This window comes from Sorex fumeus, unplaced genomic scaffold (assembly GCF_029834395.1).
Source record: "Sorex fumeus unplaced genomic scaffold, SorFum_2.1 ptg000043l, whole genome shotgun sequence".
In the NCBI taxonomy this organism is placed as follows: Eukaryota; Metazoa; Chordata; class Mammalia; order Eulipotyphla; family Soricidae; genus Sorex; species Sorex fumeus.
Window position 1 is genome coordinate 11,345,422 of NW_026606100.1, and position 15,493 is coordinate 11,360,914.

A 15,493-nucleotide genomic window follows, 5' to 3' on the forward strand; every position below is an offset into this window, starting at 1 on the left:
ACAGATTGACCTGCTGGTGGCACCATACCCCCTTAATCTTTTTTTTAATCCCTTGAATGACTAAGAAAAACATCTTGTAAAAATAAAAACTGATTTAAGGGCATAATTCACCTCCATAATTTGGGCAATATATACTACCCATGCAGCAGTAGTATATAAAAAATAGGATCTATTTCCCTCACTCCAATTGGGAATCCAGTTCCTTGGGATTCACCTGAATGAGATTGGATGGTAGATGTGATTCATGATTGGCTAGGGTATCAGTAAAGAGTGCCCTCCCTTTGGGCTTCTGATCATTTCCTTTTGTCTTTCTATAAGGTCCAGTTGAAAAGTGAAGAATCTAAGACCTTTGCAATGAAGATTCTCAAGAAACGCCACATTGTGGATACAAGACAGCAGGAGCACATTCGCTCGGAGAAGCAGATCATGCAAGGAGCTCACTCTGATTTCATAGTGAGGTAAAGGCTGTACTACCTCGTGAGCTAAAGTCTAACTTCAGCCCCAAAGCAACCTCAAAACCCTCCGCACTCCTCCACAAAGCAATCTCTTTCCTAACTCACTTTTAAGAAAACTTGTTTAAAAATTATTGTCAAAAATATTTTTTTTGTTTCATTATACAATTTTCAAGTTTTCCCTATTTCTAAAAAGATTTTAAAAAAAAATAAAAGAATGCATTATCCCCAAAGCATGTATTGGCGGGGGGGAGGGTTATATTGAGTAATTTATTTTTAATTTTTAAAAATGAAGTGAGGGCTGGTGTGATAGTACAGTGAGTAGGACATTTGCTTTGCACACAGCTGACAGTTCAATCACCAGCATCCCATATGGTCCCCAGCACTGCTATGAATAATTCCTGAGTGCAGAGCCAGGAATAACCTAAGCATTACTGGGTATGGTCCCCCCAATTTTTTAAAAAAATTAAAATAAAAATAAAGTGACTATTCCAACTGAGCATTTTGAGCACTAATAAGATAATGTAAGGTCATATGTAGCACTGTCCTCCCATTGTTCATCAATTTGCTCAAGCAGGCACCAGTAACATCTCCACTTTGAGACTTGTTGTTACTGTTTTGGCATATCGAACATGCCACAGGGAGCTTGCCAGGCCTGCTATGTGGGCATATGTGTGTACATATATATATAAAAATAGAAGATACGTATGTCTTGAAAATAGAAGATATGTATGTGCACATATATGTGTATATATACACATATATATGTATATACACAAACACACACATATATATTTTGGGGTCTGGCCAAAATTATATATATATATATATATATATATATGTATATACTGACTGGCAAATAAGCCAGACCAGAAAAAAATACATATATACACAGAAGAGTTTGCCAGTCATATTTGTTAAAAATAGAATAAAAAGTGACTTAGATTAAAATTAAAAAATCCCATGCAAATCTAAATTTGTATTGTTTAATCATTTTAAATCTTCTTACTCTGTATGTTTCACTAAATATTGCTTGACTCGATGCTCAAACCATCAGACAAATTGGAATTAGAGGAATTCTAAGAAATCTCCATGTCCCATAATAATTTGGATTAATCCATTTCGAAGACTAACTGTTTATAATATGTAATTCTTAATTGCTACTTAATTCTTGCTACTTAATAATGAGACATTTTACTGCTTTAGTAGCAAATTGAATGACTAAGTAAAAATTCAAACTTTGTATATTAGAAATAAATTTGAGGGAACATAAATTATTTACATACTTTTAAAAGGCAATGTTTGTAACTTTCTTTTTTGTACTTCACAGACTATACAGAACGTTTAAGGACAGCAAATACTTGTATATGTTGATGGAAGCTTGTCTAGGTGGAGAACTCTGGACCATTCTCAGGGATAGGTAGGAAATTTCCATCCTGTCTCTAAAAACATAACTGACTACTGATACTAATGGTATCTAAGAGAATCACTTAAAATTTTATATATACATATGTATACATATATAAGATCATATATATATAGTTTACAATGCTTGATATATTTCTAAATCTAAAGTAAATATATTGCCCAATACACTGTATGTATATGATTTACTGCAAATGTGACAGTCATTTGACACTAATGATAAGACTTAAACCATAGTAAAAACTGTAACCTAGTATATCTATACACACAAACTTTCAATATCAAATCAGAATATTATATATCTAAATGCAATTCATTGTTCAAACATGAAAACAATCATGATTATTGTTTTTTGGGGGGAGTACACCTGGTGGTACTCAGAACATATTCCTGGCAGAGCTTGGGAAACCATATATTGCTGGGGATTGAACCCAGGTTGGCCATGTGCAAGGCAGGTGCCTACATGCTGTACTATCTCTCTAGCCCCAACATTACGAGTTTCTAGAATTGTAACCTGGGTAAACTATGGGTTTAATAAATGAATTCTCCTCATTATTTATATAGGCAGTCTGCCTTTACTGACACACTTATTTGTAATCAAGTATGTTTCTTCCCCAACTTCAAATTGCTCTTTGGTTTCAAAATAACAGTTTTAAGCAGTTCCTTATAGATAATAATTAGCCTTAGGAAAAAGTATTCACCTATACGATGTTTTTGTAAACATTTTCTAAACAAACAAAGTATTAAGTCCCCCCTTTATTTGACCTTTCAGGGCAAGTAAATGTGAAGCAGTTAGTGCTTTATCTGTGTTTTAAATTATGCAAAATTCTGATCTCTTATTATTTGGCCAGAAAAACTATATTTTAAAAATTATTATTCTATACAATATCCCCAGATAGCATTGTCAGCCCTAAATGTCATCTGAAAAATATAAACCACAATTCTTTTTCTACTAAAAGATCTTAGTGACATATAAAAGTCATTTTTGTTTGAGCATTTTGCTTTAAACATCTCTCATACTCTCTGAAACATATTTATTGACAACACTGTTGTTCTCAAAGACCCCTGTTCATTTTTAACAAGGTGTTACTTTACAGATATCTCAGAACAACTGTCCTTTATAAGCTACTGACTTTTATTGTGGTACGTACATTTTTTGTACACAATTCCCTTCTATACCTTTTGTCAACATTTCCTTCCTTATTTATGACCAGAGAACACAGTTTTCCCATATTTTTCTCCTTTTTATTAATTTTTTAATTTAAGATAAATAAGCACATAGAAAAATACATCATGGTAGAATTATTATGCATATTATAATAGAAGTCTGGGTTAATATCTGTACCAATCTATTGTGTCATAGCTTATTGTTACATTAGTGTTAATTAATTTTTAATTACAGCTGTATATCCTGGGATTGTGACTGGGACTAAATTATAGACAAAGGAGGTGTGGTTCAACATCTTATAACTTTCAGGTTTATGCAAATTTAGCGTTCTAATTTGTGATTTAACAAATTATCTGAAATCTCTTCCCTTATTATAAATAGAATTGAAAAGTATTTACAGATTAAACAAGAAAAGCAATATTTAAGCTACATAGGGAAAGGAATATCCCCATAGTTATTGAAGCTTCTATTAACTTCATTCACCAAGTAAAAATTATAAGGAGAAAAATATGCAAAAACATCCATATTCACATATTTTTTAAAAGTTATTATTCTATACCTCTGCCTATTCACCTTGATCTTACATTTTATTGGGTCAAAAATTCTAACCAGTGCTTCTGAGTAATATATATTTTTACTTTTCAGGGTTGATATTAAATAGCAGCTTCTTTGGAGTGCTGATTCATTTGGAATAATTAACAAAGCTCCTTTTCCTACCTACGCTGCCTTCAGATGTTTTTTCTTTGCACCCCTCTTAGCTCTGAATTTATAGTAAACATCTGTGAACCCTCCTGTTCCCTACGCTTAATATTCCATGCGCTTAATATTCCAATGCGCTTAATATTCCATGAGCATACACTGGTGAAACACTGACATTCCGGCCCCTTCCTCCCAACATCCATGAGATTTAAAACTTCAGCATTTATAGCAGTGAAGCTATTATAGAAAAAAATAGCCTCAGAGCCAGTTGTTCTCTGTCAACTTTTTTTTTAATGTATGTGTATGAGTGTGACAAGTCGATTAAACATTTTAATTCGAGCATACCACAAATGGCAGTTAGAGCCCTCTGTCTTTCAAACTGCTGAGATCTTCTGCCATCTGCTAAAATGAAACAATTTCCTATTCCAAAGGAGGGCAGAAGAGCCTATCCCTTATTTTAACTCAAACGACCCATTGCCAAGGAATAAATTACTATTTCAAAGAGCATTATAGGGCATGATTTATTTCTTTAAGCAATGTTATATTTATAAAACAAGCACTTATTTCTGTTGTAGATCAAATTTATATTGTCATTTCTAATTGTAAGAGTAATTTTTCATTTTGAGTCACCTTATGGCTATGCTGTAACTGTTTATCCTGCTGACAGTTCAAAAGCACAAAGAGAATTCTTGTGGTAGGATTGCATCATTAGGTAGCAACCCACTTCCAAAGTAGATCTTTGAAGAGAGTAAACTCATTCTCTTTTATTTATGATGAACAATATCTATATTATTTAAAAAGTCTGAAAAAAGAGTTATCCAGGAATAAAGGTGACTAAACCCATAAATTTCATTAAAAACAAACCCTTGGTCAACAAGCTCCCTAGTAGAATAGATTTCAGTCTTTCTTACCACTCTAACTCCACCTTTTTAGATTACAGGGTGTGTTGGGAACAGGTCACCAGTTATAGGGAACATGGTGTATATAGGTGAATGCTTTAAGGAAGTTAGATGTAACTTTGCGTTCATAAACATTAGTTAATTACTTCATTTTCAAATGCATTGGAAAACTCTGCAGTGACAACTGTATTATATTTGGCTTGCAAAACACTGATGTTATTTTGGGCTGGAATATAAAAGGAAAAGATTATTTTAAAAATCAAAGAAACTAATTTTTTATAAACTTGTCATTCATTTTCTCTATCAGAGGTTCATTTGAAGATTCTACAACCAGATTTTACACCGCATGTGTGGTAGAAGCTTTTGCCTATCTGCATTCCAAAGGAATCATTTACAGGGACCTCAAACCAGAAAATCTCATCCTAGACCACCGAGGTTATGCTAAATTGGTCAGTGAACTTTACACAAAATTTCTGCCCTGCATTTTTAAGATATTTGTTGATAAAGCTATGTTTATACACTTAACATTAAAATTGGTTTTGCTTTCTAAACATTGTAAACTTTAAAAGGCAGATTTTACTGTTACTATTGAAATAATATGTTCATCTCTTCTTTCAAAAATGGAAAGTTATGAGAAATAATATTGGTAAGATATGAGCTAGTAATATCCCAGTAAACATTTAAACGGGCTTATATTTGCTAGAAAGATCTCATAGAGCTGGAAGAGCTTAATGGACACCCTTTTCTAGCCATTTTTATGCCATTGAAAGCGAACAAGTATTCGTAGTATGGGAAATTATTGACTAAATTTCTTAATATTTAAGAATAATGCAATGGGGAAAAATAAATTTTACAGGCCATGGTATCCAGCTAATCTTGTTAGACTTCTTGACCAGGATTTATATCACTACTATTAGTTGTATAAAAGTTGATCCAGAGCTTTATTTTAAATTGCACACTTTTTGTGTATTTAGAGCTGCCAAGTCTGATTTTTTTCTGTAATTTTTATTTAGAAAATGGAGTCAGTCACAATTATTTCTATTCTTAATCATTTAAAAATGTATCTACATTTGAGAAATGTAGAAATTAGTCATCTCTTAAAACAATTATGAAAATCGAAAGATGCATTTTAATTCTCTCTTGTTGTATAGATCAGGGGAAGTTATCAGTCCCCAAACTTTGTTCCTGATTTGCATCAATAATGAAGTTATTTTTCAAATTAATACTATATGACTTGTCAAAAAGTGCATCAGAAATCTATATTCTGGAAAATATTTTCAGTAAGCCTTACTGGATCTAAATGGAGAATTCGCTTACTCTTCTTCATCAGTTTATGGCTTTATTGAAGAACATGGAAAATATTTAAGAAAGTTTTGCTTTTATTTAAATCTTATAGGAGCTTTTTCTTTTGAAATATAGTAACTATTTAGAAGATAGGCATACCTTACTTCTGCTTTTAATTGTTTACATCCGTTAAAAGTAGCTTATTGCTTCTAAACTTAAAGTATCTTGTTTTTCTCTTTGTAAGGTGGATTTTGGGTTTGCAAAGAAAATAGGATTTGGAAAGAAAACATGGACTTTTTGTGGGACTCCAGAGTATGTAGCCCCAGAGATCATCCTGAACAAAGGTCATGATATTTCAGCTGACTATTGGTCTTTGGGAATTCTAATGTATGAACTTCTGACTGGCAGGTATGGATATTGATAAGAGAAATGTCGAGAAAAATAGACCAGCATACTAATCCTTTGTCACACTGAGTAGTTTGTTTTTAAAGTACATTCCAACATATCTTTCTAGCTCAATTCAATTAGTTTTACAAGGAACCAGGAATTCATAAATCTGAGTTTAATGTGGGTCCACTGAGGTAAAATAATATCAACTTTGGGGTCTCTCATTTGTCAGTACATATGTAAATGTACCTGATCTTTTGTGCAGTCTTTGATCCTACTCATTTAGCCAACAATGAAGCAAAGAAGAGGACAGTTAAAAATATATAAGGCCTTTAAATTCATTACTTCTTTATATGCATTATAGTTATCACGAGCTTAAAGTGGCTATGTGCTCCAAAAAGAAAAAATAAAAATGTCGTCCTAAATGAAGAATAAAGATAAATAGGGTCATTGTGACCTAGATGTCTAGAAGGCTGAGTTTGTTCAGAGAGGCATTTGAAGAAGAATAAGGTATCAGCTAGACCATAGAAGCACAGTATTTTGATGTACAGAGTCACGAAAAGAGTATAGTGGGTAGAGAGTAACAGCTTAATTCAAGAAACTGTTGTGGGCTTTGATGTGGAGAAAATTGAGTTAAAAAAAAGACAAGGGAAGGTCAGTAAGAGTCATCTCTTGAGGATCATTATTGCAGTAATTGAGTGTTTGGAGTCCATCCAGGGAGCAAATCATAAATATTTTCTGACAAAGCAGTAACATGTTTTGTAGTTTATAAGGAAAAACAAGCTGACAATAATGTATAGGACAAATTGAAGAGAAGTCAGGTGGTTAATCTGAAGATCCCATCGCAGTAATAGATATGTAGGAAACTGAGAATTTAGAATAGGGTAAGGGGAACAGAGCAGGGAGCAAAGGATGAGGTTGGATGTGAAATAGTTATTTAAAGGAATTTATAGCAAAGGTGAAAATGAGAGTAAGGTGGGATGGTAAGCCTCGGTTTCTTCTGAAGATTCAGTGATTAAGTGAAACAATAAGAAGGGTGTGTAGCAAACAGGAAGCTACTTAATACATCCTAATAACAAGTACCACTACAATTGCCAGGAATTTTTATAATTCATTTTTTTCTATTTTCTTCTATGTTGACATCTAATAAATTATGAGAACTAAGCTAATTTTGTTCAATAGTGTTCTTTTTTAATAAAAGTTAAAATTGGCAACTGTCACTGTCACTGTCCTCCCACTGTTCATCGATTTGCTCGAGTAGGCCCAGTAACATTGTGAGACTTGTTACTGTGTTTGGCATATTGAATACATCATGGGTAGGTAGCTTGCCAGGCTTTGCCATGCAGGCAAGATACTCTCACTAGCTTGCTGGGCTCTCGGTGAGGGGCGGAAGAATTGAACTCAGGTCAGCCGTGTTGGCCGCGTGCAAGGTAAATGCCCTACCTGCTAAAAACTATAAATTCTTAATAGTAGAACCCTATTTCTTTAGAATAGGAATTTCACAGATCACCGTATGTACTTGAAAGTAAATAATTGAGCCTGATGATGTTAAAGAGGACCTTTTCCTCACATTATCAATTGGAAGAACAGTTTGCCATTTTCTATAAATGCACAATCCTAGGAAATTTCCTAAAAAGTAGGTGTGCAGTGACTAATGAAAACTTTGATCTCCAGGCAGTGTTGAAAGGGATGAGTTCAGTAGGATACACAATTTGAAATTGATTTATAGGTTGTTTGGAGAAAATGATGGAAGAAAATACATGTTTTAATCTCTTTTACAATGTTCATGTTGTTGTGATTTTAAATATAAAGGAAAGTTGGAATTTTTTTCATGACCAAGATCAAGAATCTTCTCTTGGCTATTTTTAGAAATACTTTCATGTTTACAGTTACACTTTTGTTTTCTTTCTATGGTGGGGCAGGGGATGCCACTTATAAGGCAAGTGCATTTACCATTGTATTATTTCTCCAGCCCATTGAAGGGGCATACTGCTGTATGCTATGGGCATACTGCTGGCTCTGTGCTCAGGAATCACTCCAAGTGGTGCTCAGGGAACCATATCCGGTGATGAGGATAGGTAAATGCCCTGCCCACTGTACTTTCTCTTGGGCTCTATACGTTTTTAAACTTTATAATGATTCTGTTAATCACCAGTTAACCTTGAGAGCTAAGATATAAACACACATCCCATTCATAAATGTAAAATAATAGAATGTGCATATAACAAAGAATGTATTTTTGAGGAAGCATCGTACTCTGAATCTAGACCTAATAAATGAAACATTTGTCAGAATGCCTTCCAAGACTTGCAAGAACGTTTTCAGCAAAATGAACAGTATTCTGAGATCAAGATGTAGTTGATGCTTTACAGAAGTAGTGAGAAATGTGGGGAAAAGTGTGTCCTATGAGTGAGGGTGAGGATGGCGTGACATGTTCCTTTAGTCAAATCTATTTAAAATTTCTTCACAAGTGTGACCAATTGATTTTCATAACAAGGTGTAAGTTATATAAAATTCATAAATGAAAGACTGCATTTCTTTTAAAAATATATTGCAGTATTGCACAAGTGTCAATTAGCCTGCCAAGTATCGTTAGTGTGAAATACAAGTAAACCAGGGAAATTGCAATACAAATGCTATGTATGCTGGGTAACAAATTAGTGATGAATCACTGTACAAAGACAGTTCATGTGCTGTTTATAAATGTGTACCTGATGAGTCCTGATACAGTAACTAGTGGTCACAGAACCTAGACATAGGAGAGCATCTAAAGTCCAGAATTCCCAAATATAAGTCATAAAGTTAGCTAGCTATACCTGAATTAAATATGAGAAAGGGTCAGAAACTGGAAGAGACTCTGGTATGACCAAGAAGAGCAAACCTGTAGGCACCCTCACTAAGAGAGTAGCAGACCATTTTTGACTTTCATAAGTCATTTAAACTGGGAATAGATTCCATACTCTTACCGTTAATCAAGGTTCATTTCCTTTTATTGAGGGGGTGCTCCCAAATAGTGCTCAGAGGTCCTGAGACCATATCTTGAGATACTTGACCAACCAAACCAGAAGGCTCAAGACTCAGGCAGGAGGTGCTCACTGCCTCTAGAGCCAGACCTGACAGTGTCCTGAAGATCATTATGGCACTGAAGATCAAAATCAAATCCCTGTACATGAAGGCACATCCCTGACTACTGATCAGGCTTCTAGTTTCCTTTCATTAGCACTATTAACAGAAACCCAAACGAGAACTGATGTCATTCATGGAGTTATAACTGTTTGCTTTTATATTTAGAAAACAGCATTGTATCTCTTTTCTTGTCTTCCTCTCAGCCCACCTTTCTCAGGCCCAGATCCTATGAAAACCTATAACATTATATTACGAGGAATTGACATGATAGAATTTCCAAAGAAGATAGCAAAAAATGCTGCTAATTTAATTAAAAAACTATGCAGGTAAGCATTTTAGTCACCTAAATTTTGAAAATATGGCAATGTGAGAAAGTACGTTTCCTTATGAATCACTATTTATTTTTAGGGACAATCCATCAGAAAGATTAGGCAATTTGAAAAATGGAGTGAAAGACATTCAAAAGCACAAGTAAGTATCCTTTTCCTATAACTTTGGAGACAGAAAAATCTGACAAGCTTTTCCTTGTGTTTTTTTTTGTTGTTGTTGCTGTTAACGGTTGTATAATTGATACAATGAGCCTTGTCAACCTTTCAAGGAGAGAAGACTAAGCCTTTTATTTAAGTCCTTTTTCTGGTTGTATCTCTGAGATTTCTTTGGAGGCATCTAATCCTGTGATACTCTAAACAGTAGATTCATAATTTCTGCAAAGCCACCCCTACTGAGAGTTCTCCTCTCTCGAACAAAGAGGAAAGGTGTATTTCTATTTCAGTGATTCTTTTAGCCACTAGAATAGTACACAAAAGTCTTACATATTTTATGCCTCATTTCTTAAAGTTAAAACATATTTTTCTAACCATTTTCTATTTCTGTGATATAATGATCAGAGGAGTGGCAAAAGAGTACAATCTTTTTTTTCAAATAACAGAATTTTAAATTTAAGATTTTTCCTTCTGTTGATTGTATGTTCTAAAGCTAAATAATCCCCAATGGAATTATTATTTTGTCTTTCGTTTGTTTCTATTGTAATATGAAATTTGTGTTACTACCTAAGGAACTCCTATGCTATTATATATTAATAGTTCGATATATACTACCGATCATCTGTTCCTCCACCAGTATACATTTTCCACCATCAATGTCCCCAGTATTCCTACCCCACCCCACCCAACACTCCCCCTGCCTCTATGGCAGACAATTTCCCTCTTTCTTTCTAATTATGGGTATTATGGTTTTTACTACAGACAATGAGAGGTTATCAGATTTGGGCCCCCTTACCTACTTTCAGCACACATCTCCCATCCCGAGTGATCCCTTCAGCCATCATTGACTTAGTGATCCCTTCTTTCTCCCAGCTGCCTTCTCCTTCTTGCTAAATTAATCTGGTGTAATCTTAATTTGGTGGAAACTTTCAAAATCATAAAGGCAAACAATAACCAAATGCCCTTTTGTATGAATTGGTTCTCATTTTACAGAAAAGCTATGTGCAGAATAACTTCATTCAATAAAAAAAGGTGAAAAAAGGAGAAAAATGGATTGTGTACAGACCAGTAGAGTGTCAAGAGGTTAATTGACACTGTCAATGGAGTCAATGCAAAGATGGAAAGATAATCTTCTATTATGTCCTGATTCTACCTCATTAAAATAAGATAGTCTGTAAAGATAGTCTGTAAAGCATCTTATGGACTTTATAATATTATACCATTCATTAAATTATAATGATAGTCTGGGAATAAGTTCATATTAATATTATGACAACTTTGGGGAATATAACAAATTACTTCTATTTTTCAGAATTTTGACAGTTGTATTTTTAAATATGAATTTTAAAATATGAATTCTACAAAATAAGCTAATTGAAAAAATGCATATAATGAGAAGGTAAAGTACTTTTAAATACTTAAATACTTACATTTATTCCTTTCTTAGATGGTTTGAAGGCTTTAACTGGGAAGGCTTAAGAAAAGGCACCTTGACACCACCTATCATACCAAGTGTAAGTAGACTTTCTAGCTTCACATGTGAAGACATTTGTTAAAGATTTTAACCTAATGATCATATTAAATATGCAATGGTGTACTGCATTAAAATAACATCATAAAATCTAACATAAGTTACAAACTGGTTATATACATTGATTTCACTGATGCCTTTTTAAAAATTGTATTCATTTATTTTGTTTTTAAAAAGTTTCTTTTCCTTACAGTAAGCATTAAACCTTGACATGAATTCATAATGGATCTCCATAACCAAAGTCCCCCCATACATACTCAGTCATGCATAATCTTAATTCCAAGAACAAAAATACATTAACAACCTTGAAATAGGAATTTTCATAATTAGAAAAATCATATTTTAAATTTCTGTACATATATCTTCTCTCCACATGACAGTTTTATTTATTTACTTTTTCAGCCGGGGGTGGGTGGTTGAGGCACCCAAGTTATGCTTCGGGAGCCCCTCCTGGTGATGCTCAGCCAGTTTGACTGGAGGCTCAATGTGAAGTCCTAAGCCTGTGTAGCAGCTCAGATGCAGAGATATCAGGGATTACTAAGACCACCCAGCTGTGCTCAGGGAGACCACTTGACACTGGGAATCAAACTAGGATTGGCCACATGTATACTATCTCTCTGGTCTCCACTGGGAGTTTCTTCAAAAGAGTCTACATGCGTCTACCTGCAGTGATTTAGGACAGTGTTCTGTTATTTTCTACTTATGGTTCCAGTTTGCTCACTACCCAGCTCTGTCCTTAAAACACCAGCATATATGGGTCATGTCAAGACAATCTTGCGCCTTCTTATTTCTAGCTGGCATTAGTCTGGCAATCAGTATTAGAATCTATAAATTCCTTGCCAATATTGTCTTATCTATGTCCCCCACAACAAATTCTTCCTCCGTTGGCCCCACACTTTGCTGGAGCACTCCCAGACACAGGTGTTATGAATCTTTTTACTCTAAAAGAAAGTCTTTTCTTTAAAAACATAAGTTTTTGTTGAATGGCATGCATTAAGTTAAACTGAAATATATTTCATTGATGACATTTATGCCTCAATATGGCACCTATCTAAAATGTGCTACCTATCTTACGGGAGAGAGGGCTAATTTGTGATATTCAGCTTTTTATTTATACTTTTTCCTTTTTCTTGGACTAACTGGAGACTGTTCTTTTTCAAGAAAAAGTTTCTCTACTTTGAAGATTTATTTTGTGCTGGTTTTATTGTTTATTCACAACAAGATGTTATTACTTTTTCCTCACATTGGAGATGCCAATGCATTCATGAAACTTTAAGAGTAGAATAAAAAGCTTTGAGGGTTAAATATTAATCCCACATTATTTTAAGTGAATCAATGGTCTCCTTTTTATGCAGTAGTTGTGTTAAAAGAAGAACATTGGAGATGGAGTAAATTTCTCAAAATAATACCAAAATTGAGGGAAATAATATTAATATTACAGAAATTGAAGAAACTGTTTCTATTGATGTTCAATAGGTGAGGCATTGTCTGATAATTTCCAAGAGTTTTGAGTTTGAAAATATCATTATACTTACAATAAATACACAGATGGCCTATAGGGACCCAGGCTGTCTTATTTCTCATCCAATTCCCCTTCTAACACAACTGAGCGTGGCCTCTTGGGGGTACTTTACACCACAGAGCCCTCTCTCACTGCAGGACTATTCGTATGCTATTTTTTTCTTTTTTAAATTTTTTAAATTTTTTTAATCATTGTGTGGTAAATCCTTGCAAAGCTGATCATGATTAGGTTTCAGTCATACATAGTGTTCCAACACTCATCTCTGGTGTACATTTCCCAGCACCAGTGTTCCCGGTTTCCTTCTATCACCCCTATCCTACCTCCAGCCTGCCTCTCTGGATGGCATTTATTTACTGAATTCATTTCTTCTAAGACTTAAAATACTTTTAGAGAGATGTTTCAGTAATACTCCCTTGGAAACTTATACTTTCCCTCCCAGCACTTCGATTAGCTATTAGTGCTATATTAGTGCTATTATATTTAGCTATAGATTTTTATGATTGGTAAAAAATCAATTTTATTATTAAAAATAAATTTTATGATTGAAACTAATAGAGTATAAGCTCTATGAGAACAAGAACTATGTCTGTATTTACTATTTTTAAGCCAGCACGTTTTTAATATTTAAATATTTAATGTAAATGTCTCCATACATGATTCCAAAAATAACATAAGGCTTTACCCTATAACATAGGGGAGAAAGAAGAGAAATTAGTATTAAAACAATGAGTTTCAGTATGTAAAGACAAGGATGTAGATCCATTAGCAGACATGATGCTAGTCTTGCTCAATTGTTTCTTGTAACCAGGATTATAACAACTACATATGTGTTGGTGGTAACTCAAAGCATAGATTAGTGATATATCCTAGATGATGAACAATTCTTCATAAAGTTCAAAATAGTTCTGTTTAAAGAAAAGTACAGTATTCCCCCAGTTTACAAGGCTGCATTTTTAGAAGTCAGTATGTACTAAAATCAATCTGCTTCCCAAAACCTAGTCTAGGCTTCTGCCAGCATCCCCATCTGCTCACTGCAACATCATTCTTAAAACCTCCATGTTATTAGTGAATAAAGAACAACAGAATAATACAACTCAGCAGCTCCAAAAACAAAAAGTGAATTTCTCCATTTGTAACCACAGGGATGGAATTAAGATCGTTATACTTACTGAAAGAAGACAAGCACAAACACCTTACTTGCTGTATTCTCTCCAGCCCCAAGTCAGCAACTGTTCACTCTTATTTTCAGGTTGCATCACCCACGGACACAAGCAATTTTGACAGTTTCCCTGAGGATAATGATGAACCACCACCTGATGACAACTCAGGATGGGACATAGACTTTTAATGTATTTCTCTTACCTGCTTCTGCCTTGCTGAAGACAGCTTTTTCTGAGACACAGCTGCCAGCAAACCTGAAGGAAAGAGAGAAGATTAGTGCTCGGGGTCACCATGATGCCTTTGATCGATGCTGCTCCAGTAACTACAGTGGCATTAGAACTTATTGCTTTGATGACAATAGTGTTCTTTACATGTTTTCTGTTTGAACCTAAAAATAGCAGTTGACATGGTGGTCCTGAAGCAAAGCCTTTCACCAGTAAAGAGATGTTTTCTATTGTTGCAATGACCTTGCTTTGCTCTGATTATAATCTGAAAGACTATATGAAACACTTCAATCTAGTAAAAGTCTGTACCTTGCTAGAATTATCAAGAAGATTAGGAAATAATATATGAGGTACGATTGATTGCTATGGTACAAAACTTGGGCTTCTCCTTTTCTCTGAGTGTCATATGATCTAGAACTGAAAGCCAGTGTGAATGAGGACACAGAGGACCACACATCTGTTGGTCAGAGTTCATGTCAAACCAGTGCTAGAAGTTTCCTGACTTTATTTCCCAGCAGTGCTGATGACGAGACTGAATGTTACCTTTCCTTTCTGACAGACTTTACAAATTAGTATGATCAAAGCACAACTACTATGGATTCTGTCGAGAACGTCCATAGCAGGTTTATATGCGTTTTAGCAGAGGATTGACAAAACCAACACGCATGACATTTGTTTGGGGTTTTTTGTGTGTTTGTTCCCCCCCTCCCCCCACTGTTATTGTTGTTAAAGTGGCATGACAGAGTGAGGAAAAAAAGCAATTCGCAAATCATTTCATATTTTTTAAAAAAATTCTGTGCTTCAAAAGATGGTCTTGGAAATAAATGACTAGCAGCCAATTGATTTTTATTCATGACCTGACACCCCCTCAGATGAGGTTTAAAATGTTCACTTTTATAAAAACTGAACCCTTAGGGTAGGGGTGGGGAGGGAATAAGATCCATCCAAAAAAAATACTATAGGTGCTATGTATATTTTTCATCTGTAAATGTCAGTGTCAGAACAGACAATACAAATTCTAATCATTACATGTATAGCCAGACTCAAGCATTTTCACTAAATTTATTAAACCAAATTCCTGTCAGATTTAACTTATACAACATAGTCTAGGGTTGAGGGTGAGGGATGAGTAG

At 34.4% G+C, this 15,493-nt stretch overlaps 1 protein-coding gene across 2 annotated transcripts in view; it reads left to right on the plus strand.

The window, feature by feature from the left end:
• The window catches only part of PRKG1 (protein kinase cGMP-dependent 1), a 1,343,145-nt gene extending 1,328,089 nt beyond the window's left edge, over positions 1 to 15,056 (plus strand). For both annotated transcript variants that reach the window (XM_056120587.1, XM_056120586.1), the window contains exons 11-18: positions 319 to 458; positions 1,783 to 1,872; positions 4,951 to 5,092; positions 6,172 to 6,335; positions 9,644 to 9,766; positions 9,849 to 9,911; positions 11,370 to 11,436; positions 14,225 to 15,056. In XM_056120587.1, coding sequence (XP_055976562.1) covers positions 319 to 458; positions 1,783 to 1,872; positions 4,951 to 5,092; positions 6,172 to 6,335; positions 9,644 to 9,766; positions 9,849 to 9,911; positions 11,370 to 11,436; positions 14,225 to 14,323 — 888 coding nt within the window. In that variant the 3' untranslated portion in view covers positions 14,324 to 15,056. The remainder of the gene's footprint in view (positions 1 to 318; positions 459 to 1,782; positions 1,873 to 4,950; positions 5,093 to 6,171; positions 6,336 to 9,643; positions 9,767 to 9,848; positions 9,912 to 11,369; positions 11,437 to 14,224) is intronic.
• The last annotated feature ends 437 nt before the right edge of the window (positions 15,057 to 15,493 follow it).